The sequence below is a fragment of the Lagenorhynchus albirostris genome, chromosome 5 (assembly GCF_949774975.1).
Source record: "Lagenorhynchus albirostris chromosome 5, mLagAlb1.1, whole genome shotgun sequence".
Lineage (NCBI taxonomy): Eukaryota > Metazoa > Chordata > Mammalia > Artiodactyla > Delphinidae > Lagenorhynchus > Lagenorhynchus albirostris.
The window spans coordinates 114748813-114775944 of NC_083099.1; the positions used below are offsets into that span (position 1 = coordinate 114748813).

At 34.9% G+C, this 27132-nt stretch overlaps 1 protein-coding gene across 1 annotated transcript in view; it reads right to left on the reverse strand.

Moving 5' to 3' along the window:
- ROBO2 (roundabout guidance receptor 2) overlaps positions 1-27132 on the reverse strand; it is a 518554-nt gene that overhangs the window by 125193 nt on the left and 366229 nt on the right. The window contains exon 4 of the mRNA XM_060149063.1: positions 25742-25880. Coding sequence (XP_060005046.1) covers positions 25742-25880 — 139 coding nt within the window. The remainder of the gene's footprint in view (positions 1-25741; positions 25881-27132) is intronic.

Genomic DNA, 27132 nt, shown 5'->3' on the forward strand with positions numbered 1-27132 from the left:
AAGACTATTAGAAGAGACAAAGAAGGACACTACATAATGATCAAGGGATCGATCCAAGAGGAAGATATAACAATTGTAAATATTTATGCACCCAACTTAGGTGCACCTCAATACATAAGGCAAATACTGACAACCATAAAAGGGGAAATCGACAGTAACACATTCATAGTAGGGGACTTTAACACCCCACTTTCACCAATGGACAGATCATCCAAAATGAAAATAAATAAGGAAACACAAGCTTTAAATGATACATTAAACGAGATGGAGTTAATTGATATTTATAGGACATTCCATCCAAAAACAACAGAATACACATTTTTCTCAAGTGCTCATGGAACATTCTCCAGGATAGATCATATCTTGGGTCACAAATCAAGCCTTGGTAAATTTAAGAAAATTGAAATTGTATCAAGTATCTTTTCTGACCACAACGCCATGAGACTAGATATCAATTACAGGAAAAGATCTGTAAAAAATACAAACACATGGAGGCTAAACAATACACTACTTAATAATGAAGTGACTACTGAAGAAATCAAAGAGGAAATCAAAAAATACCTAGAAACAAACGACAATGGAGACACAACGACCCAAAACCTGTGGGATGCAGCAAAAGCAGTTCTAAGGGGGAAGTTTATAGCAATACAAGCCCACCTTAAGAAGCAGGAAACATCTCGAATAAACAACCTAACCTTGCACCTCAAGCAATTAGAGAAAGAAGAACAAAAAAACCCCAAAGCTAGCAGAAGGAAAGAAATCATAAAAATCAGATCAGAAATAAATGAAAAAGAAATGAAGGAAACAATAGCAAAGATCAATAAAACTAAAAGCTGGTTCTTTGAGAAGATAAACAAAATAGATAAACCACTAGCCAGACTCATCAAGAAAAAAAGGCAGAAGACTCAAATCAATAGAATTAGAAATGAAAAAGGAGAGGTAACAACTGACACTGCAGAAATAAAAGAGATCATGAGAGATTACTACAAGCAACTCTATGCCAATAAAATGGACAATCTGGAAGAAATGGACAAATTCTTGGAAATGCACAACCTGCCAAGACTGAATCAGGAAGAAATAGAAAATATGAACAGACCAATCACAAGCACTGAAATTGAAACTGTGATTAAAAATCTTCCAACAAACAAAAGCCCAGGACCAGATGGCTTCACAGGCGAATTCTATCAAACATTTAGAGAAGAGCTAACACCTATCCTTCTCAAACTCTTCCAAAATATAGCAGAGGGAGGACCACTCCCAAACTCCTTCTACGAGGCCACCATCACCTTGATACCAAAACCAGACAAGGATGTCACAAAGAAAGAAAACTACAGGCCAATATCACTGATGAACATAGATGCAAAAATCCTCAACAAAATACTAGCAAACAGAATCCAACAGCACATTAAAAGGATCATACACCATGATCAAGTGGGGTTTATTCCAGGAATGCAAGGATTCTTCAATATACGCAAATCTATCAATGTGATAAACCATATTAACAAACTGAAGGAGAAAAACCATATGATCATCTCAATAGATGCAGAGAAAGCTTTTGACAAAATTCAACACCCATTTATGATAAAAACCCTGCAGAAAGTAGGCATAGAGGGAACTTTCCTCAACATAATAAAGGCCATATATGACAAGCCCACAGCAAACATCATCCTCAATGGTGAAAAACTGAAAGCATTTCCACTAAGATCAGGAACAAGACAAGGTTGCCCACTCTCACCACTCTTATTCAACATAGTTTTGGAAGTTTTAGCCACAGCAATCAGAGAAGAAAAGGAAATAAAAGGAATCCAAATCGGAAAAGAAGAAGTAAAGCTGTCACTGTTTGCAGATGACATGATCCTATACATAGAGAACCCTAAAGATGCTACCAGAAAACTACTAGAGCTAATCAATGAATTTGGTAAAGTGGCAGGATACAAAATTAATGCACAGAAATCTCTGGCATTCCTATATACTAATGATGAAAAATCTGAAAGTGAAATCAAGAAAACACTCCCATTTACCATTGCAACAAAAAGAATAAAATATCTAGGAATAAACCTACCTAAGGAGACAAAAGATCTGTATGCAGAAAATTATAAGACACTGATGAAAGAAATTAAAGACGATACAAATAGATGGAGAGATATACCATGTTCTTGGATTGGAAGAATCAACATTGTGAAAATGACTCTACTACCGAAAGCAATCTATAGATTCAATGCAATCCCTATCAAACTACCACTGGCATTTTTCACAGAACTAGAACAAAAAATTTTGCAATTTGTATGGAAACACAAAAGACCCCGAATAGCCAAAGCAATTTTGAGAACGAAAGAAGGAACTGGAGGAATCAGGCTCCCAGACTTCAGACTATACTACAAAGCTACAGTTATCAAGACGGTATGGTACTGGCACAAAAACAGAAAGATAGATCAATGGAACAGGATAGAAAGCCCAGAGATAAACCCACGCACATATGGTCACCTTATCTTTGACAAAGGAGGCAGAAATGTACAGTGGAGAAAGGACAGCCTATTCAATAAGTGGTGCTGGGAAAACTGGACAGCTACATGTAAAGGTATGAAATTAGATCACTCCCTAACACCATACACAAAAATAAGCTCAAAATGGATTAAAGACCTAAATGTAAGGCCAGAAACTATCAAACTCTTAGAGGAAACCATAGGCAGAACACTCTATGACATAAATCACAGCAAGGTCCTTTTTGACCCACCTCCTAGAGTAATGGAAATAAAAACAAGAGTAAACAAATGGGACCTAATGAAACTTAAAAGCTTTTGCGCAGCAAAGGAAACCATAAAGAAGACCAAAAGACAACCCTCAGAATGGGAGAAAATATTTGCAAATGAAGCAACTGACAAAGGATTGATCTCCAAAATTTATAAGCAGCTCATGCAGCTTAATAACAAAAAAACAAACAACCCAATCCTAAAATGGGCAGAAGACCTAAATAGACATTTCTCCAAAGAAGATATACAGAGTGCCAACAAACACATGAAAGAATGCTCAACATCACTAATCATGAGAGAAATGCAAATCAAAACTACAATGAGATATCATCTCACACCAGTCAGAATGGCCATCATCAAAAAATCTAGAAACAATAAATGCTGGAGAGGGTGTGGAGAAAAGGGAACCCTCTTACACTGTTGGTGGGAATGTCAATTGATACAGCCACTGTGGAGAACAGTATGGAGGTTCCTTAAAAAGCTACAAATAGAACTACCATATGACCCAGCAATCCCACTACTGGGCATATACCCTGAGAAAACCATAATTCAAAAAGAGTCATGTACCAAAATGTTCATTGCAGCTCTATTTACAATAGCCCGGAGATGGAAACAACCTAAGTGTCCATCATCGGATGAATGGATAAAGAAGATGTGGCACATATATACAATGGAATATTACTCAGCCATAAAAAGAGACGAAATTGAGCTATTTGTAATGAGGTGGATAGACCTAGAGTCTGTCATACAGAGTGAAGTAAGTCAGAAAGAGAGAGACAAATACCGTATGCTAACACATATGTATGGAATTTAAAAAAAAAATGTCATGAAAAACCTAGGGGTGAAACAGGAATAAAGACACAGACTTACTAGAGAATGGACTTGAGGTTATGGGGAGGGGGAAGGGTAAACGGTGACAAAGCGATAAAGAGGCATGGACATATATACACTACCAAACGTAAGGTAAATAGCTAGTGGGAAGCAGCCGCATAGCACAGGGAGATCAGCTCGGTGCTTTGTGACCGCCTGGAGGGGTGGGATAGGGAGGGTGGGAGGGAGGGAGACGCAAGCGGGAAGAGATATGGGAATATATGTATGTATATAACTGATTCATTTTGTTGTGAAGCTGAAGCTAACATACCATTGTAAAGCAATTATACTCCAATAAAGATGTTAAAAAAAAAAAAAAAAAAAACATCAACATGCCTTGGAGTGATTTCTGGAAATGCACGTCGTCGGCTCTTTCACAAACATTTATCGTCAAACTTCTATTTTGTAACAAGTACACTAACATACTAGTTCAGAAAAAAATTCTAAAATTTTAACATGAATTTTTTTAAGAGCTTGCATAAGAATATGCTCTTATTAGATTCTAAGAAATTATACAAATTGATGAAGAAGGTATCTTTACATTGTTTTCATATCTGATTTTTCTTCTTGATTTTCGCTGATGGTCTTTGTTATTTCACACACACATTTTTGCAATAGCTTCTGGTTGATCACACTGACTGTCCTCCTCATACATACCACACATTTAAAGCTATATTTCCAAAATATTACTTTAATTGGTTCTGTCTGCTTACAACTAGCTGGGACTTCCTATTGCTTTTAGGCTTGCACTGAAGATTATTATAATCAGATTTCTTCTACTTCTAGCTAGTTATAAAAGAATAACACAGCTTAACATCATTACGAACTGAGACATGGACCTAATAAAAGTTCTGTTTTACAGAACTCTGCAAGACAGAAATCAAGTGTCTATGAACCAAGCATGCCAACTAAACTCAACTATCCTTGCTCCTCCATCCTCCAGTTACGGTGGTTACTTTTCTGTCTGCATGTTTCGGGTTAAACTTCTGCTGATTTACAATGTCCTAAGTCATGAGGGAAGCCTTATCTTCCACTACTCTTGTTTGAAGCCATCCATTACCACACTAGAAAACTATGATTCTTCTCTCCTCAGAACAAAACAAAACAAACAAACAAAAAACCAAAACCGACCCCCCAAAGCAAACAAAAAAACTTCTTGCTACACCAATCAATCTGCACTTACTCACATTTTGATTTGTCTATTTTGGTAAAGGCAGAGATCCTGTCTGTTTCACTCACTGCTATATCCAAAACCCCAACACAGAGCTTTTAACATCCAGTAGCATAACCAAGTGGTTAAGAGCACAGACTCTGGTCTTTGAGATTTTTAAATAATCTCTCCAACTTCTTGTTCACTCTCTCCTAACAACATGGCCCTTTTTCCCTTGCTCAACATAACAACCTAATTACCACTGTGTCTTTGTACTTCTCTTGTAACTTCAGGGGATGCCCTTCCCCTACAGTTTTCATTGCTGTTGCTGATCATTCTTGTTTTTTTTTTTTTTTTGCGGTACGCGGGCCTCTCACTGCTGTGGCCTCTCCCGTTGCGGAGCACAGGTTCCAGACGCGCAGGCTCAGCGGCCATGGCTCATGGGCGCAGCCGCTCTGCGGCATGTGGGATCTTCCCGGACCGGGGCACAAACCCGTGTCCCCTGCATCGGCAGGCGGACGCTCAACCACTGCGCCACCAGGGAAGCCCTGTTGCTGATCATTCTTGACTTTCAAGATAACCCAAATATCCCCTCAAAGATATCTTCTTGCCCAAACAATGTAAAGTAGCCCTTTACCCACCAGTTACATTTATTATTTATTTATTTTTTTGCAGTACGCGGGCCCCTCACTGTTGTGGCCTCTCCCGTCGCGGAACACAGGCTCCGGACGCGCAGGCTCAGCGGCCATGGCTCACGTGCCCAGCCGCTCCGCAGCATGTGGGACCTTCCCCGACCGGGGCACGAACCCTTGTCCCCTACATTGGCAGGCGGACTCTCAACCACTGCGCCACCAGGGAAGGAAGCCCCACCAGTTACATTTTAAAATTACTTTTACTTGTTTTTATTCTTTGTTTTTATATTTTTTGTTAGTTTTAGTACTTTTTATCTTTTTCACAGCACACACCTCTATCAAATTTTTGTTTGCTTGTTTATTGTCTTCCTAGTTTCCAAGAGCATGTATGCTCCATGAGAACAATCATTGATTCTCTCTTGTTCCAAACTGTATACTCTGAACCCTACCAAACAGCACCTGAGATCTTGGATGTGCTCAATGAATGCTTATGGAATGAGTGGTGAACCATCCAACACATTCTTAAAATTCTTCTGTAGTTCTTTCATAGCATCGTTATTAGTAAAATCGTATGCAGAACTGAAAGGTAAACTAATATGAAATATAGAACTCTATTATATCAAGAAACAAAGTAGTGTTATTAGCTTTATATATCAGCAGTTAGTTCTGAAATGTAGGTTAAATCAAACAAAATACTGTAAATGTTAAAACTCACAATATTTAATACATAAATGCTACTATGGAGATAGAGCTAAAATAAAGAAGTTAGCAAACCCTGACTAGCAATCTAGACTTTTGATTTACATATTATCACTGTGAATTTCCCTCTGTAAGTTAGAAACATGAAAAAAACCCTCTCTCTCTGCACAAAAGTAAATGAAATAATTCTAGAAGAATATCTAAAACAATGTGAAGACTACAGGAGAACAAAGTAAAGCTTTGTTCAATGCTTTTGAGAATATCAACTCATTATTCTGGCAGCTAGGGTGGTTTCTAATCACATGTGTTATTAAAATAAAATAATGACAAAAAATGCATTTGCATAGTGTTCTTAAATATACTTTTTAATGTATTCGCATAACAATTCTGGTAGGTAAGGAGTAAAGTTATTACGTCTCCTATTTTAAAAATTAGAAATTTTAGGCATATAAGCTTCAACCTGAAACTATATAGTTTATTTTTACACTTTTATAAAATATGGCATAGTGGAATATTATGTTCAATTTTACCCCCTATTTATCAAGAAAGGAATTAGAGACATAAAAATTGAAAAGGTGACATACATGAACTTGAACTCTTCACGTGTGAAAACAATAACTTCAAAAAATATAATTTAAGTCTAGAAAACTGTGAAGAATATGAATCAGTGAACATGGAAATACTCAGAAAATCCCCAAATATCAATATTAAAGGAGAATACTTGAAGCCTAAATAAAATACCTTTAGGATAAGAGGGGGGAAAAGGCTATTTAATTATGCAATTATAAGAAAATACATGGAAATTGGTTATTCCACGAAACCAACAGATTATAAATTCTGAGACATAGGGAAAAAATATTGAGTCTAGTCTAATATTCTAATTTTAAGATTAGAAAAATAATACTTTGCTATTCAGAGTCTGGGAATTCATTGGTAGCAAAAGTTTAGACCATATTAAAAACTAGCTCTCCTGGCACATTCTTCATCAATTATATTACAGAGGTTACAACTTTCTACCAAAAGAAAGCATAAAGTTTCAATTTTTAAAAATCGTGATGTATGAATCTATAAAGAGAAATTAAACAGGGGATATACTACCAAAATGGCAACTACTCCCACAAATTTTTCCTTAATGGGTTCAATGAATAAATGGTCAACATGCCAATTAAGCTTTTAGTGGCAGAGTTGTTCTTAGAATTCAGGCCTTGTGGTCTGACTACAGAAATTTACACCGGATACTATAAAATCATAATTGCAGTTTGCTCATTTGTGGACTGAAGTCTGCATGAGAGCAAGTGGTGTGTGTGTATCCATGTGCGTGTTGTGTTTTGACTCACTAATGTTTTAAAATTATTGGAATAACTGATACTTAAAATTTTGACACTTTCACATAGAAATCTGGATTTTCAAATCAAGGTCTGTCTTCCTCCAAAGTGCACACTTTTTCTCCTTCATCACACTGCCTACATGGGTCTAATAGAACTGTACAACTGGAGACACTGCGGTCCCTTCCAACATAACTGAACCACTGTGACAGTCTCTAGCCTGAACCCTGACAGTACCCACAACCCAAGAGACTGAAGCATGTCATGGTACCTTTGTCAATTTTCACAATAAGATACAACTCAGATCAGAGAAATGATAAACCTATAATTATGATCAAATTAGCTCTTACCTGCAAAAACTTAAGATATTTGAGGGTTGGTTTTAAAGAAATTACGTCTAAATAACTTCAAAACCCAGAAAGAATTAGATATTTGGCTCATTGCTAGTTTCACATTTAGGCAAGCTGAGGCAAAATATGACAAAGTTCCTTTCCCAAGGCCACACACACTGAGACAATTATAGTCAGGAGAAAAATTGTCATGAGTATCTACTACCAGTCTCTGTTTTCTCTACAGGTCGTGATGTCTCTGAGACAATAACTTGCTTCCTAAAAGTACATATTTCACAAGAAATTAGATGTCAAATATTTCCACAGGTCCAATAATTGTGGCCTTATTTCTTGTATTCTTTTCTGGATAAATTCGTACATGCTTAATAGTCATCTCATTGATGCTTTACACTACTAGATTGGATAATTGGGGAAACATTCATTTTTCCCTAGAAAGCAAATATTGACTGAGTAATATAAATAATTATAAATAATAGTTCCTTATATTTAAAGAGATCTTTACAGTTTACAACTGAGATTCATATAAATTTCACAACAATAAATTAGAGAAAATGCCTATTTCCAAACACCATTTTATAGAAGAAGATTCTGATATTGTTGTCTTGAGTTATAGAGAGACTGAAGTCGATGTCCTGTGCATTGGTGTCCATTTATTTTTCTAACACAGAACAACACACCTTTTCCATTTGATATGTGTGTTTATTGCTCTGTGTGCACATGCTTTGAGCAGGTGTGTATTTCTGCATCAGACTCTATGTTCAGAGTCTCAAAAACTCCAGAAACTAACTTTTATCAGTATTTTTCTCAGTATTACTCTAAAACCAACTGTAATCCTAGGAGGGTCATAAATGCATTTCCTAATATATATATATATATATATATATACATATACTTTAAAATTATTGTTTTATTAAACAATCTAATGTACTAAAATTTTCCCTGATTTGCTCTTAGCCTTCTTTACATAGTGGAGAATAAATTTTTAGTAACTAGAGCACACTTTGGTATAAAACAACTAGTTTTCCAACATGGTATGATATTATATGTGATCAACATGTAGGAGGTATTGTCTGACTTTAATTAAAAATAAGGAAAAAAAAGAAACAGATGAAAAAACATTACTGGTGAAGAAATCCTAACAGAAATTGGGTGATTTTGATTGTGAAATCTGCCAGTCTCAGACTTGTATAAATGCAGTCATTGTTGCCAGGTTTGATTAATGACAGTTGTACAATCATGTGCTGACAGTCCCCACTATAAAGATACTTTTTTTTTTTTTTTTCTGATATGAAACACTGCTGAAAAATGCAACCCAATCAGATTTGGCCCCCGGACAACATGTGCTATCATCACTGTACCGTGAATTGAGATTGATTGGTAACCAGCTGTGACAAAGTGGGAAAAGAAGCTCTGGTTTTTGTGTTGTTTTTTTCCCAAAGGAAAAAAGAAAAAAAAGAGAGAGAGAAAAAGGGAACTAAATTGTGTCAAACCGTTACCATCTGTTCAGCTAAATAATAAAACAAAATACATTTCTTTTAATACTTAAAACAACAGTTTGTATGCAAGGTTCTGTTTGTATGTGATCTTAAATAATCTTAAAAGTGTGTCAAAAGAGAAAATATTACTGATATTTTAAGAAACAGAATACTATATGCTAAAATCACTTCCAAATTTAAGTGAGATAATCTATTTTATTTCTTCCTGCTAAAGAAACCTCTCACAGCTAGGGGGAAGAGTTCCTATAAATCTAAATTTACTTTGAAAATACCAAACAAGATTTTTGAAAACTGGCCAAGTTTTATAACATAACCACATTTTATACATTTCTCATACTTTGCAATCCCCAATGTACCTTAAGCTTCTAGGGTAGGAACTTCTCATGATTTTCTGGCTTTTATGAATATAACTAAGATAACTTAGGGACCATCCCCTCCAAATCTCCCAAATTATATAATTTGAGAGGAGAAAAGACGTAAGAAAATACTCTACATTTTCTATTACAAACTGGAATTTTACCATGTTCAGTTTAAGTCCCTGTATCTCATTGCCTTGTTTGACTTGTGTGAGGTCTCTACACTAATAAAACTTCCTGAAAGACCGTTCTCATCTCAAAAGCACCTTTGTTTTTTGTGTAAGGAAATTTATCTTCTCAGCATTTTTAGTTTTGAAATTACCTACTACTTCTTATTATAGGATGTCTGGCTCCAATTCTAGAACGAGTGTTTTGAATTAGCACCTAAAATTTTATTATGTATCTTCTTTATTAATCATTAAGTTGGCCAATCGTAAAAACTATGACTTGGACCAGGAAATATTTAATATCTACACAAGTAAATGTTTCTTTCCTCTTAGGGAGACTTGAAAAGTTTGTTTTCAGTTTTCAAAATACTTGCACTCAATCAAAATAGCTGAAGATCACCTTACACCTTTTAGATTCTTTCAGAAAATGAAGGAATGTCTGCAATAATAGGCATTCCGTAGTTCCAAATTCAGTGAAAATTTAACTATGGAGCTTTTACATGAAAATGTTCCAAAGTATTGGTTTGTTTTCAACAGAAGAATTTCTAAGATTAAAAAAATCACTTATTAATCTCATGGAATCATTCACTGATAATTAGAGACACACCGATCAACTAAAACCTGCAGGGCACTTAAGAGCAGTATGAAGAACAGATATCATTTAAAAATTAAAATTAACATAACATTCATTGGGAACAAAAATCTTGGGAGATTAGACTTAGAGGGAAATAGTAAGAGAAAAGTGGTCCCCAAAGAGAACTTGCTGTTCTATTCTGGAAGCTTATACGGAAAGCCAAAATGAAACTTGAAATATGATGGCATTCTTGACTCTGTCTTAATTAACCAAACAATATTTTATCCTTTTTTGGCTTCCCGTAAATGTTATCCTCGTTATCTTCATTCCAATCAAAGGTGGCTCTACCCTTGTAAGCTTGACCCATCAATGGAAAACCCCTCTTCTAGTCTCTCTTTAGCACAGCTGAGAGAGCAAGGAGTTTTCCAACTAAAAAGCTAAGAGAAAGCAAGCAAACAAAAAAGATAACTAAAATACCCACAAGAATATAACAATAGTTAACTTAACACAGAGCATATTTCAAATCACAGGATAATAGGCCCAAAAGACAAGGCCTCAAAATGACTGCCAGGGAATCCCAGACATTGACCATCGTGAAAACAGAGTCCCTCTCTGGAGACTGGGCAATTAAACCAAACTACAGCCAAGTCTTTCCAGAAGGCACCCTGCTCATCCCAACTAAAAGTACCTCCAAGTTTTAATCACTGAGGCTATGGCTGTCTTTTGAGTACCCCCTGTCTCTCCCATCTTCTACACCTATGACAGACAGCGGAGACTCCAAGAGTTAACTCCCTTGGCAAATCTGTGGACAACTGTGAAGTTCATAGCCTGGTACCCTTGGTCACCATCCAAGTTTCCGTCTTCTCCTGTTATCTTATTCTCTCATTTTCACCACCTCTGCAGTGAGTTTTATCTCCTCTGATATAACCTCAGACAATTTTTTTGTGGTCCTCTTCACAAAATTTTTCACTGTGCCATCTGAACTACCTGTTCGCTGATTTGTAAAACTTCTTGATCCTCTATCTCTCTCAGATTTTCACCTTCCCCTCCATGCATTAATAGAAATCTGGCTCTTCCCTGTGGGTTTGTGTAAGGGTGGAGAAAGAGTGAAAGTGAGAACACCTTCCCAGATATTCCAAATAATACCCAGAGCCTGACATGGAGCAGTTACTCAATAAATATTTTTGGAAAGAATTACATAGCCTCAAAACAAACCAAGCAAAGTTTTAAAAGCAAAACCAAAAAGTCCGATCCCATTGAATAGTAATTATGTTATCCAGTTTTCAAATGGAACCTTTAGAATTTCTTTCCATTTGACCAAGATGGCATTTAATAAGGACCTACTTCACAGGGATGTTGTAAGGATTAAATGAGTTAATACATTTAGAGTGTTGAGACCTGAACCTAGCATATGGTAAATGCCCAATAGATGTTATGTGAGATTTTCTGTAGCTGCCTCTCACTACTCTAACATCTCCTCCTTCAGAGATATTGTCTCCATCTCCCTTTGCCATTGTCTCATAGCAAGATCCTGGAACTTTTCTTCAATTGGAATGGATCCATCTTTGAAATCTGAAGTTCAAATATCTTTGAAATCTGAAGTTCAAATATCTGATCCTGCCATAACCTTGCATGTTTCCTACTCTTTTAATCAGTTTACAAACTGGACCTCTTCCTCCATTTCTATCACTCCTTTGCATCAACACTTATTTGTCTACCCTGCTTAGATTCCATGGCCCATAAGATACTTGCCAGTATCCTCACTTTTCTTGTCCCAGTGCCTTTCTGTTGCATTTGCCTAGGAAAACCTCAATTATGTATTGACATAATTGTATGTGTATATATATATATATATATATATATATATATATATTATAAAATCATGTAATCTTCCTTCCACACTCATATGAAATCAATTTCAAACCATCCTAGAGATATTGGGATTTTCCTTTGGCTCATAATAACAGAAAGGAATGCTTAATTATTTTCACAACTGTCCTTAATATGCAACCATTTTGTGATAATGTTTTCACTAACTTTTAGCAGATTATTCAAATAATATCTGTAACTCCTTAAATGTATTACTTTTAAATACTTTTTAAAATATTGCAGTTATTATTTTAACTAATTAGAACAGAAAAATTTAGGGTAAAAAGTGCAAATATATCACAATTAAGGAGATAATGTTGGAACAAATTAAGTGCTGAAGCAGGTTAAATTATCCTCCAATTTAGAGATAGTTATTTTATTGGCATAAGTGCATTTAAGACAATTTGGTTTTACAATAGGACTAGAAATTGCAATATCAGATTTGGAAAAGTGGATATATCTCACAGTTTTGTGTTTGGTTAGAAATTAATCTTAACTTTAAGTTCTTTTAGAAAAGGACTTTAGAGATTAAATTCACAAGAGTCCACAGAACTCACGGCTCAGACCAGACTTTTTGATTAGCAGCTCCCATTCTTTTTGCACTCTTCTGAGTTGGGAATGAAATCTGTGCAATAAGGGACTGCAAGTTTGGGATAAAATGGATTTTTTAATTTGCCACATACTTAGTGGCTTTGCAGTATTTGATGGACAAACTCCAGGAATTCTCCTTCATAGGTGTTCAAAGTGAGCACTAGGGTCAGGGTAGGCTTCTGTGTCCTCAGAGAGATGTTCATTCTAGGCGGTTCTATGGAAGGTTCAAAAGGCTTTCTTTTCTTGCCTTCTGTCCATAGAAACTTCCTTGTGAAATATGCTTATGGAGTAATTTAGAAATTCAACATGACATAGGAGCACTTATTAAATGTGTCACAGAACTTGTGGGTTGGGAGGTCTATTTGAAAATGAAGGCTCAGACACTCCTCTAATTAAGCTACTCAACTAGTTTGATCAATTCAGCAACAATTTCATGAACAAGAAATGAAAAGAAAAATTCCCTGCCTCATATATTCTAGAAAATATGCAAAAATATACATTCACTTCAAGTCATTAGTGAACCAAAGGGTCTTCTTCTTGTGTTAAATGATGACCTGTTTATGTCAAGTCCATTCATGGTATTATTTGTCCATCTCACTGGTATAACCTTCATAGTTAAGGCAATAAGAAAAGACTATTATCTTTGAAATCTATTTCTTTGAACTATATTCTATTATTTTTGTCCTAACATTAAAAATAAAAATCAAATAAAATAGCATTCGGGTGAGCAAGGCCCAGATTCATTGTTTCCACTAAATCGGGTTTCTCAGCCTCAGCACTATTGACATTTTGGGCAGATTATTCTTTGCCGTGGGATGTTTAGTGGCATTCTTAGCCTCTCCATACTAGATGACAGTAGCACCTAATCCCCCAAATGTAGCAATTAAAAATGCCTTCAGACATTGCCAAATGTCCCTCTAGGAAAGGGAGGAGCATAATTGGCCCTAATTGAGAGCTACTATACCGTACTGAATGTGTATTTGGTGAGCCCCACATGTTAGACGTAGGACTGGATATTTGAGATCAAGATAAATACGGCAAAGGGAGTTGGGGAGTCTGGGAGAAAAAGGAACAATTACAATAATGATGTCAGAGAGACCTGGGTGTGGACTCCAGCTCTGCCACCCACAGGTCCTGTGATCTTGAGCACGTAGTTCATTTGCTCTAAGCCTCAGTTTCTTCCTTTGTTAAAAGAGGGGATTCATACTTCAAGGCTGTTGGAAAGATTAATTATAAAATGTGAAACAGCCTAACGTGAAGCCAGTGGGCCCTCAAAAAATTATAGTTTTTGTTATTATCTTAATATAATTTTCTTTGAAACAAATTATTTTAGTGTAGTAGTTAAGAGAGTATACTTTAGGGCTAAAGTGCTTCAATTTAAATCTGTCTGCCAGTGAAATTTGCTTCTCAGATCCTTCAACTGTAAAATAAAGGTAGTATAAAATACTTACTTCATGAGGCAATTGTGACGATTGATTAAATGAGCTACTTGCATGTAAAACATCTGTAAACATTAGCTTTTACTCTCATAGTTAATCAATTTTAAGATACACATTTTTCATATTTTAAATCTCTGAAATTAGAAATCATCTATCAGAGATGGCATATCATAGTTGATTTGGCAATCTTTTTTCCGCTTAACTCAGAGAAAAAAAATACTCTTGTATCTCACAAATAATTCTAACTTGAATTCAGTTACATATGGTATTATTATATGATTAAAAATGATTTAGGGTAAACAAATCTTTTGACTTCTCTATTTATTAAGGACAACATCATTCATCCAGGCACCCAACCTCAGAATAAACTTCAGTATTACTTTTAATCCCTCTTTTCCCATGAACCCTGACATAGAATCAATTAATTAACTAATTAATTAACTAATTAATTAACTAATTAATCAATTAATTAATTGATTAACTAATTAATCAATTAAATCAATTAATTAACTAATTAAAAAACAACACATTTTTCTTTGTATTGCCACTTGCATTAATACCCGCGTTGGGGTATTCACAGGAAATACTCCAATGTAATCCACTAACTAGTTTTTAAACAACTTCCTACCAGGTATGCCTACCTCCAAACTTTCTCTGCTCCAAGCTACACTACATATAAATGTAAGAATCAATTTTCTAAACGTAGAAACAAGAATATATTTCTATTCAATGTGTTTAGTGAATTTCCCATTTCACAGTGTGTTCAGTATAAACACTTCACTTGGGATTAGAGGCTTTCATAATAAAGCCTCAACTAACCTTGCTGGCCTTAAGTGCCACTCCACTACGCTCCAGGGAAACTGAACCACAAATTGTTGGCCTACACTTTCCACCACCAGAGCTTTTTCATCCTGCTTCCATCTCTTAGAATAGTCTTCTTTCCACTTATAGAAATTCTATTCTTCCTTTCAGACCCGTTTCTAGTGTCACATGGGAATAGAGAAGCTTTTATTTTCTGAAACCCTAAAGAGTCTTGTACATCATAGTCTGTATATAATTTTCCTTATTTAATAATTAATGTTTTTATATCTCATACTTTCTTCTAAAAGTCTTACTTTCCTTCTCAAATTCTTGAGAGCAAACTCCTTTTTTTTTAATATGCTGGGATATCAACACATAGAAATGTTTGATTGATGTCTGTGGTTACTTTTGAAATAATTCATGAAATACAAATAATATTTTATTAGTCTACATTGAAGATTTTCATTATTCCTTTGAGATAATTGATATCTTACTATAAATTATGTTCAAAATATTTTCTTTCAGTCTCTTCATGAAATCTCAAATAAAGGTAAAAGTCTTGATTGATTTTTTTGTTTCTGCTCTATGTGCTGTAAATATTTGGACAAAACTATTAGAAAATGTGAGTCAATGAATGGAATATTTAAGTTTTCATTGAACATTTTTTTATAACAAGTGCCATATGTTGTATGAATTGCAATGACACAGAATATTCAACCAGATATTCTTTATAAAAGTGCCAAATGCCTATATAGTCGAGGAAATGAGTTGAAAGATATTATAATAACCTTTGCAATTGTGACAGTTATGCTCATAAGAATAACTAGCAAAATTTCTGCACTGAGATTTTGTCACAAGGTTATTACATAGATCTTTGGTTTTTAATTTTTATAAAATTTTATATTTTGGCCACACTGCGCGGCTTACAGGATCTCAGTTCCCGACCAGGGATCGAACCTGGGCCACGGCACTGACAGAGCTGAACCCTAACCACTAGGCAACCAGGGAACTCCTTAAGGCTATTCCACAGAGCTACATGATTGATCAATCACCTTCTCAGAAGAAACTTCTAGTACTTGTATTTATTGGCAAAGGTTCACTGTGCCCCAATCACAACTCTCCCTGTCTAAATATGGTCTTTTAGAATGAGGCTCCAATGAGTTAATACTGTGTACCAACTAAAATAGATTTCACTAAGAATTGTTTCTATTGTGGTGGAGTATATTCTTAGTGTGCTTTGGAAGCATTCTCTTATCTTTTATCTCTGGCAATTGTATCTTTTTCACACACTAACAAAGACATAATCCTCATTCACATTGTCATTGTAATGCTGGGTCTCAAGTTATTATTTGTTTTTCTTCCCTTTGTCTTTCAATTCATACCAGTTGATGTGAATACGTGGGTCAAGCAGCAACTTTCCCAAAGGGACTATTATAAGAAATAAAAAATATATATATGTTTGTAGAAAATATAAAGTCTGGAACACAGTCCTGCCTTCCAGTTTATAACCATCCATGGAACTGTTGATAATAAAATATTATCATGAAAATATTAAAAAAATACTCTTTTAGTAAATTCAAAAGTGCCCTGAGAATGAAAAGATGAGTTAAAGTGTCATGCCCTAGAAGAGTTCATAGTTCTAGTATTTATCCTTTACTCATGCTATTTGATTCACTTGGCAAACATTTCTTTAGCTTCTAATGTGCTTCTCGTGACTTTATTTTTTTTCCAGATACACTGCTGTGAAGAACACAGATAAGTTAAGTTAAAATGTTCTGTGAGAATAAAGATAGTTATAAATTCTATTTCAATGGGCAGTGTAAAATAAATTTTTTAAAGATGAAAATTTATTTGATATGATATAATGGATTTATTTATTGCTTATAAGTACCATTATAATGAAGATTATAAAATCTTTATTACGTACTTTACCACACAGATATATTTTGTGACTTTCTGATGAAAGTGACACTTCTAAATGCTCCAGGCGTTTACTAAGCTGTATTTTCCTAATCTTCAATCCCAAATGGAAAATGGAAAAAAGTTGTTCCCATCCAGTACCTCAAAGTAGTGGTCAAGAGTGTGGACTTTGGAGCCAGAAATCCTAGACCCCTTACTAAGTGACTGGGTCATACTTAACCTCATTATACCTCATTTCTCCCATTTGTAATATTGGAATAATTATAGTATTTACATCAAGTCCTAAGGATGTGTATTAATGTAAAATGCCTAAAGTAGGTCTGATATAGAGTAAGCACTATGTAAATATAATTTATTAATATTATATTTATGGGAAAGGAAAATGCAATTAAAAACAACTCTTTTGATTCAGTACTAGACTTTTTAAATAAAGTCTAATAAACTTTTTAAGTAAAATTTTTAAATAGACATTTTAGATAAGCATTCAGGGTCAAAAACAATTTTGAATTTAAAAAAAGCCCATTTACACATAGAAATCTGAGAAGATATATGCAAAACGTAAAAAGTAGATACCATTGGTAATGGTTATATGAGTAATTTTAATATTCCTTTTTAGGCTCATTCATTTCAAATCTTAGGGGTTTTTTCCTCTAAAAATGTATTATACTTTATAAATCGTTTTGCATCGTTGCCATTCATAGATTCATACCATTTTGGAATTTAAAGGTACTGCAGAAACCATCCAAGGCAACTTACACATTTTGCGGATGTGGACTGTGGTACTCAGACACGTAACATAAATTGTTTAAAATAACATGATGCGTTATGACAGGGCTGGGATAAGAATGTTGATCTCCTAAATTCTAGTTAACCTTGCAGCTCCACATTAAGATTCAATTTATTAAGAATAACAACAGAAAAAAATAAACAAACAACCAGAACTGTATCTTAATTTGAAAAGCCTGTGGAGTAATTAATTCATCTAAGTGACTGTAACCACAAATTGTCTTATAAAGGCAAGGATTTGTGTTGATACAGTCAATTACATAACTCTTCCCTTTATTTAGTTAAGGCAAGAACCCAGGTATGAGAAAGAGCGTCTCTAATGATAAACATCCAGTATATCCACCGTTGGGATACGGTGTGATGTGACAACTATCTCATGTCCTGGTAAGCCTTTGGTCTGTCCTCCTGTTTGGGCTAAGGTAAAATGTTGCCCTGGTCCCGACCTTAGCCTAGCTGAATGCTCTAATATGCCACACTTTGATGGACGAAGCACACCTGCTGTGGCTCCTGGTGGGACGACACTCACATGCCAGTGACAGGAGGCACTCAGACAGATCCTTTGCTTTGCAAACTGGCACCTGGTCTTGGCTCTGCCCTCACACAACACAAGAGCTGCCAGTTAATGGACAGCAGAGCATCTCTGACTTCAAGGCGTTTCTTAGTCCAAGTGGTCCCAGCTTGTTAGTTGACCACTGGCCAGAACCCATATTGCATGCCAGTTCCTGTATTGTTCCTTAGCAGAGTTTCTCAACAGATGGGCCAGTGTGGTCACAGGACGAGGCAACTTGCACTCCCCACCCTAGGTGGCAATTAGTTTTGTGTTAACAGCAACTATTAGCACCTATTTGATGAAAACACAGAAAAAATACCATTTTGGCATCCCTCTGAAAATTGCTAATTAATTCTGTTTATAAACAAAATCTATATTTTCAGCTTCCAAGGAGGGAAGCTTGACCTGGTCCAAGTTTAGATTCTCAAAACACCGGGACATTTTATGTAAGGGTTATGCAATTGGTCTAAAAACTACCCTTAATAGTAATGCTATACAGTATTCCTATAAAGTTGCTCATAATATAGTGTTTCTAACCAATTATTTAAAATTTTATCTAAAATGTAAAATTTGTAAGGGGCTCAATTCCATAAACAATTCATAATCACATAATTACAGAGCCCATTAGTTTAAAATACAGGTTTCATGTTGGACAGATACTAAGTCAGATCCTGGCCCTAACACATATTAATGTGTGTCTTTGGAAACAACTTCTTTAAGCTATTTCCACATACCTCAAATGGGAGTAATATTATTCTGGAACACTAAGCTTTAAAATAATGAAATTAATATATGCAAAAATCATTTAGAAGAATGCATGGCAAATAGTAAGTCCTCCAATAATACTTGCTTTAATCATTACATAATCTTCTTACAAAGATTATGAAAGATGGTGGTTTTCTTATTACCAGTGGACAAAGGATACAGGTAATGTGTGAAATTTGAAGTTCCCAACCCAGATAACTGATTGCACTGGGGTTAGAATATAATATCTGGACCATGTTCAATCTCCCAGAGGTAGAGAAGAGGGTGACAACTTTTAGGCTTGGCAAACGGGCTGGAAAAATTTATAAATAAACCTATATGATTTAAAAGAAAAAGTGATAACTCTTCAATCAATAATATTTTATGTGTTTCTTTGGAAATCAATTGGCCAGAGAGAGGAGAATTGTGATTATTTCATGAAAATTATATACTCTGTATTTTTTAGCATTAACTATGTTTTCTTTGTAGTTATCTACATAACTAATAAATACCACCAATCAGTAGGATTTATAAAACTGAGGCACCTGTTATGTACACCAACTGTACAGTGTTTACAGTACTCTGAATAAGTTATATCATTTTAATAACCCTTTGAATTAGAATGGATGGCATAATTATTCACCCTGTACAAATGAGTCAAAGTATAAGTTAATCATTAGTCCCAATGCATTGCTGGTCCATATCTTCAGGATGTAAAACACAAAGAGTTTAAATAGCTTCTTCAAGGTCACACTCCTAGTTAGTGGTAGAGAAATCTGTTGAACATCATTTCCAGAACATGCGAGTATAACTAAAGGGATAAATGATCAAACAGTGTCAGAACAAGGCTAAAATCCAACATCCCTGACAATGACCTAAATATTCTTTGTTATTGGTTGCTCTATTAAAAGATCCCACAATAATGGTCCAGGCAGTTCTAATTATTTTTTCAAGCAGAAATGGCTAAGACATCTGTATAGCTGAAAAATCATAGAATTTTCATTTACGCTTCTCCTTATATTTCTAAATCTTAGGGACCAGTCTATTGTTTCAAATGCCACATACAATATTTATATACATTGCTTTTCTCGTGCTCTCAGGTTTTATTCCTTCTTTTTTGAAAACCACTTTAATTGACCAATCTTGACCAGCCAACCTTATCAGCGTGGTTATTTATCATGAGCCCAAATTACCACATGTCCTTGAAACACACACTCTATGTGAAGAAGGCTGATCTCCTCAGCAGGGTAGCTTAGCACCTGTTCAGCGTCTCTGCATCCCAGAAGCACATGCTCTAAACAATGGAGCTCCCAAACAATTAATATAAGAACATTTTCCAGGGCTAAGCGAAAAGAGCCACTTAGTGTAAAAACGCCACAAAAAGGGGACTTGTAAGTGGTCCTATTCATTCCTTTTCTTAAGGAATCATGTATTTATGTGAATCTCACATTTCATGGAACTAAGAACTCTAAAAAGTCTCTCTTAAAATAGATTTGCACTTTAGAAAAAGGAATTTGTCAGTTGGTTCAGGAAAATTGATAGAATTTTGCACTATATATCTTGAAACTCTTTTTCTCTAGTCCCTTGTCTATTTTTATGAAATATTCATGAATTATATCCACTATGTGAAAGCCATCAACTGCATTTAGAATTCGCAGGCATACGTAAGAATGTAAATGACATATTTTATTTCTTTTTTTCTGTGACAAGCTATTATGAACATTCATTTCTCTACTCTAGATCCTTATTGAGAAAGTTAGTGTCACTTTAGAGTTAGTTTAGAAAATAAATAAAAATGAAATAAAAAATATCTTGGAACTCAATAGTGGTGGTATACTGATATATGATTGAGGCAAGATGTTAAATTTCCTGTTTATAGTCCTTTAAAAGATTGCTAATAATTATCTGAAATACAAACTGTACAGACAAACCCAGATAAGAAAACATAGTTGAATTAATCATACTACTTCTTACCCAAATTCTGAGAAGAGATATTTTTATTCTCCTCACAAATATTAAATTGAACAGAATATTGTAGCGTTGGTAAATTTCAATTTTTATTGTTATGTCTTTGGTTGTAAATGATTAGTATTCTGTTTCTTTTATATTAGTACATGCTATTTTTCATAAAGTTTCAGCATATATATACTTTTTTCATGACAAAATATACAATATCCCTATGCTATGATGGAACATTGCTTCAGTTATTATAAATACTGGCAATTTCTATCACATGAAACACTTCGTGATAAGTACTAATTAGCAAAAAGCTCTAGGTTTGCCTGAGAAAAAAACATGTAGCACCCAAGCAAGACACTAGAATTACTTCAGCTTTAACTTTCATTAATGTATTCAGTATGTAAATACTTTCCTACATCACTCAATTTGATCAACATAAAATAAAAAATAATAACAGCATACTTACCTTGCTTAAAGTGACTTCTTTTTTCACAGACTATCAATGGCGCTTAATAAATACAATAGGCACTTAATAAATATAGGTAAACCTTAAAGTGTTTCTTCTACAATTTCAATTATGACTTGAAAAAACAGTTTTATTAAAACACATAATCATTATGATCTACAAAATGTCTTTCCCTTATCTCCTCATTTTGTTTCCCCTACCCACTTTATTTTCACAGTGGTGTGTAAAATTCTTATCCCTAATAAATGAGTCGTTGTGCATTTATTTGAGCACATACGTATTGAGACTCTCTGGAGAAAAAGATATTGATACCTGGCACGATCACAAAAAAGGCAGTGACCTTTCTCTTCCTGAAATCGTCAATTGTGAAATAGTAGTATTGTAAGATGTTTCTGCAAATGTAACCAAGCAGGATCCTATGGGGCCTTCCCATGACAAGCTCTCCCCCATATCCTCTGCTTTAGCTCCTCTCTGAAGTACCTAGATAACAGTACCTGATGCACATTTCCTGAGCTGTTTGAGAGATGTGAAAACCCCCCACCAACTGGAAGATGTTAACTACTTGATGGCCATGAGCACGTAGGTCCAGGCCTCCAGGAGACGAAGACTAATAATGTTAATCCCTGTGACATCAACCTGTTACCTCACCATCAGCCAGTTAGAGAATTGTGCATGAGCTGATCACATACCCTGCGACCCCCTCCCTCACCTGGCTTTTAAAAATGCTTTGCCAAAACTCATCGGGGGACCTTGGGGTTTTTTTAGAGCATGATGCACTCCTCTCCTTGCATGGCCCTGCAGTAAACCTTTCTCTGCTCCAAACTGCGACACTTAGGTTTGTTTGGCCTTGCTGTGTGTTGGGCCACACAAGCAATTAACATTTTAACAGTAGCATATATAAAATGAAGGCTCCTTCCTATTTTGTCCCTTTTTTACATGGAAAATGTCTAAATAAATAACTTTTCCCTGGTTGGGCATCTGGGTTATTGTTAGACTTGGGAATTGCTATTTACCAACCTCACCGAAATATTTATCTAATCAAAAAATGTCTTTAATAAAACTCACCAATGGTAAGTTGTAATTTCATTAACGATAGTTACTGAGAAAGGTCAGAAATTTAGGGCTAAATCAAAGAAAGAGGTATATGGGTACTACTTAAAAACTGTTTTCACAGTGAAGAAAAAAATACTCCTTTAATTCATCTCTGGGTACTGAAAGGTTGGCACAGATATCTTCTTCTGCGTTGAAAGTTTAAATAGCTATCACAGCATTTCATAAATTTAAACTTGAATTGAAAAGCTTTTCTTGTCTCCAAAAGAAAAATAGTCACATATTACTTACGTAGTAATTACAGGCTATGCAGCTGCCCTACAAAGTTTTACTATAAATGTGTTAAGCATGAACCACTACACAAACCTTATTCAAATTGCATTAAATGTTAAGCCAAAGAAATGTCATCCTCCACACCACTCCACACAATTGCTTGCACAAGAACAATGGCCATCTCCCTAGTCTGAGACCTAAATAGTGTAATAGAATCAATGCTGTTGATTTAGGCTATGGTTGGTTAAGTCATTACTGTTATTCCTCACCAAGCAAAAAGGTCTCCTTCCCCCTCATTATGCATATGTGAAGCTTATGCTAATGCATACAAATCTAAGAGTGAATAAGCTTCTTTGAAATAGCATTTAAAGATTGAGATTTCAAGAAAAAGTACATGGCTTCTATCATGATAAAAGTACTGACCTCAATTTCTACATTGCACTGATCCTTGCTTTAAGCCTTTCTAACATACAATTTAAAGCTTACGCAGCATTTCCATTTGCCTAAGACTTTAAAAATATTTAGCTGGTCACACAAAGCACTGTAGTCATATCATGCCAGTAACAGAAGAATAAAGAGGACAAACTTACGAAATGTTTTAAGGAAAGCTGGTAGAGGTATGATTTCGAAAAATTTCAACTTCGTCTTTTAGAGGCCTTTATATCAGCCATTCTAAATAGGCAGTTTTAAGGCTGCTGTTTGATTTGTATGTATTATTTGAGCTTGGAAGCAAATGAATACGGCAAGATTTGGAGAATATTGTGGCAAACAAAGCTGTCAGGTTTAACGACCTAACACCTAGAGCAATCTGGGAACAAATCAAACTGGGCTTAAGTTGTATTTTACCTTAATTCAAAGACCTAGACGCATTAAAATGTAATGCACCCTTACCACTTTCTATTTTCTCAACTTTTGTCAATAGGATTCTATTTAATGATTAAAAATATCAGGATCACCAGGGATGTAATGTGAATATCATATAACCCCTGATAATCATGTGACAAAAAGGGCACTCTCCATGACTTTCTTCCTGAAGTCCCAGAAAGCCAGTCTAATCATGAGAAAACACTAGACAATCCCAAGTTTGGGGAACATTCTTAGGATACCTGTCCAGAACAGTCTTAGGATACTGAAGACTCGTCAAGGTCATAAAAACAAGGAAAGACTGAGAACCTGTCATAGAACAGAGGAGACTGGGAAAACATGACAACTTAATGCAATATTCTATAATATCCAACTAAAATACCCCAGGTAGGATCCTGGAGAAAAAGGAAGACTGGTGAAATCAAAATAACATATAAACTTTAATTATCATGTATCAGCATTTGTCTATTATGAGTTACAAATCTTTCATATTTGTGTAAGATGTTAACAATAGGGGAAACCAGGTATAGGGTATATGGGAATTCTCTGTACTATCTCTGAAACTTTCTGTAAATACGAAATTATTCCAAAATGTAAGCTTTTTTTATGGATAGGATTTTTATTTCTACTAATTGAAAATTAATCTTTGTCTACACTAATTTTACAGTATAATTCATCTCTTAGTCTTACATCAGCATTTTAAAATTATACACGAAATGCCCTCAAATTTATGGAAAGTTATTGAGTATACACAGAAGATGGACTCCAATACCTCAATTCCATCACCTCTACTTGCTTTTCAACCTGCTTCTCCACTGAGAAAGTTTGAGGAGGCTCACATTCACTAACCTCTCCTAATAACATGCTTTAAAACTAGGTGTCTGACAGCAAAGTGAGAAAAGAAACAGTCAACTTTCCCTACAATTTATGCCGAAAAGCTAAGCAAAGTAAAATTTTCACTTGTCTCTTTCCTATAGATTGCAAAGAACCTGTCACTATTAAAAAGGTTTGGTCCATTTGAAGCCAGTGCTGTTGATGATGTGACTTTAGAAAGTATAGTATCAGAGACCTAGGGATATGTAAAAATGAGATTTTGAAATGAATGTATAAATTCAGGAAAGACTCGATAGCAGTGCCAGTGAAAGCACAAAGAAACTCAATTTGATTTCTGTGAAAGATGTTTACTTTCAGTCAGTTGAATGAAACCTAATTTCTTTTTTAGGAAAGAAAATTGGCAAAAAAGCAGGATGTGAAATTTTTTGCAGACCCTCATTGTAGTAGGTGTGATGGCTGTAGTTTCAGAAGGTAGGACTAGGATGAAGTCAAAAGAAATCTTATAGTTAAATACGCTTGTTACATAGAAAAAGAAATACTTGAATGATTTATTTGATCATAAAAGGCAAGGTCCTGGGAGAATTTTCACTACAAAAAAGTTTTATTTTTATTTTTATAAAAGATGACAAGCATTTCTGGACTTACCCTAGAGAGCTGAGAGATTGGGTTTGGGGTTTGGTGATAAGAATAGAAAAGAGTTGGAAGAGAAGATCTCCATGAAGAGATGGCAAGTGAGAAAGTGACAGGAAGTCCTTAAGTGAAAAATTCCCTATGTGGATAGCCATGTGCCTTTTTCTTATTGTATTGAATGAGATCCATTGTTTATTGCAGACCCTACAGTCTGCTACACCCAGTAGCCATGGCAACAGAGCAGTAGTTGAAGGGGGCATTTGGGATGGGTGGGTCATTAGAAATTCAGCAGGAACAGAATGGCAGGCCTAGATGGGGCCAGGAGAAGAGAGTGCCTTAGGAATCCTTGATATTGGGGCATAATAGATGGAGTGGAGGGTCAGGCATTTATGTGAAAATTCAATGAAAGAGTGACATCAAAAGCCTGGAGGACTTCAGTATATAAAACAGCAGATATCTGGCTTTCATATATAAAAATCATGTGTGAAAATAACATACCAGGATATGAGTGTTTGGTGGTACAATGGAGGCTGTCTTTTTCTTTTATAATTATTCAATGGTTATCTAACAATTTTCCATCCATATGATGCTCTTACCTTCCTCTTGGCAAGTCTGCGTCATCCTTTTTCCACCTCACAGTTGGTTGAGGATCTCCTTGGACCTGACAACGAAACTCTACAGCTTCTTCCTCCAGTACCACCTGGTTAATTGGCCTCCTGAGAAATGCGGGTCGTTCTTAAGAAAAAAAAAAAAAAGTAAAATAAAATGAATGTTGTGCATACTTTAAGTGCATTAAGAAAAAAAGCATAGAAAATTTGTGGTTTATTTTTGGTACATAGGTACCTAATTTTATAGCTCAACTATGTCTTGATAAGGCCCTACAGATCCAATGTAATTGTATAAGATAAAATATTTTTGGAACACATAAATAACTATGGTTTGCATATAAACCCATACAGTCTGTTGGAAAATATTAAATTGACTCTTCTGTGAATTTCTGAACTAAATCATGTGGAACTTGTCATAAAAAAAACCCTGAACAATGAATTCCAAAGAAACAAGGAAAGAGATGATTATCTTAATCCATTAAAATGACTCAGAGTGGGAAAACTGAAAGTTGAAACTAATGGAAAATATCAAAAAGGAAACAAATATTAATATTCCATCAAGAATGCTAGAGAAAACTAAAAACGTTGTGCTCTCAAGATGAGTATTATCTAAATTTTCTCACTAAGGCTATCCATTTGATAAGGACCCAATACTTCCATGAATATTTTCACTTCATATATGATTTTTTTGTGTGTCTTAAATTTTTTAAAAATCTGTCAATCTAATTTTTCTTAAATAAAAAACACTATCATTATTAATTATTGTAAACTATTTACTGTCACATACTTTTCTAAGGCTACTTCTAATTATCTTCTCCTAAGTGTTCCAGATACTTGCCCATTTTTATTTACTTAACTTTTCTGTTTATTTCTCTAGTATTCTGTTTTACTGTTTCCGTCCTTTAGTCTTTTGTTGTTAATCTGTACCTAGCACTGTTAATCTGCATTCTAACACTCTTCTAAATAAAGCCTGGAAAAAATAAAATTCCTGTCCATAAGAATCTTACTATTGAAGAGAGGTATAAAACAAAATGTAGTTTTATATATCTGTAAACACTTCAATCTCTTGTCTAGTTTCCTCTCTTTTTTATAATGATCTGATTCTGATACAGGAAAAATCACCATTTAAATTTTTCTTAGCCCATGTCTCTCAATCATAGGCAAGTCCAATATTGCTACTTATTGAAGTAGGAAGAGAAGTCAAGGAAAAGAAGAATGAAATCCATAGGGAGTTGACACAATTTATGGCCATATGGCCATATTTAGTCACTTAGAACTTTAGTTTCAAACCCAATTTAAGAATGTGAATACAGTGGCACAAAAACTGAAACATATTTAGCAAGAAATCTTTAAGGAAAATAAATCACATCAAATAACAT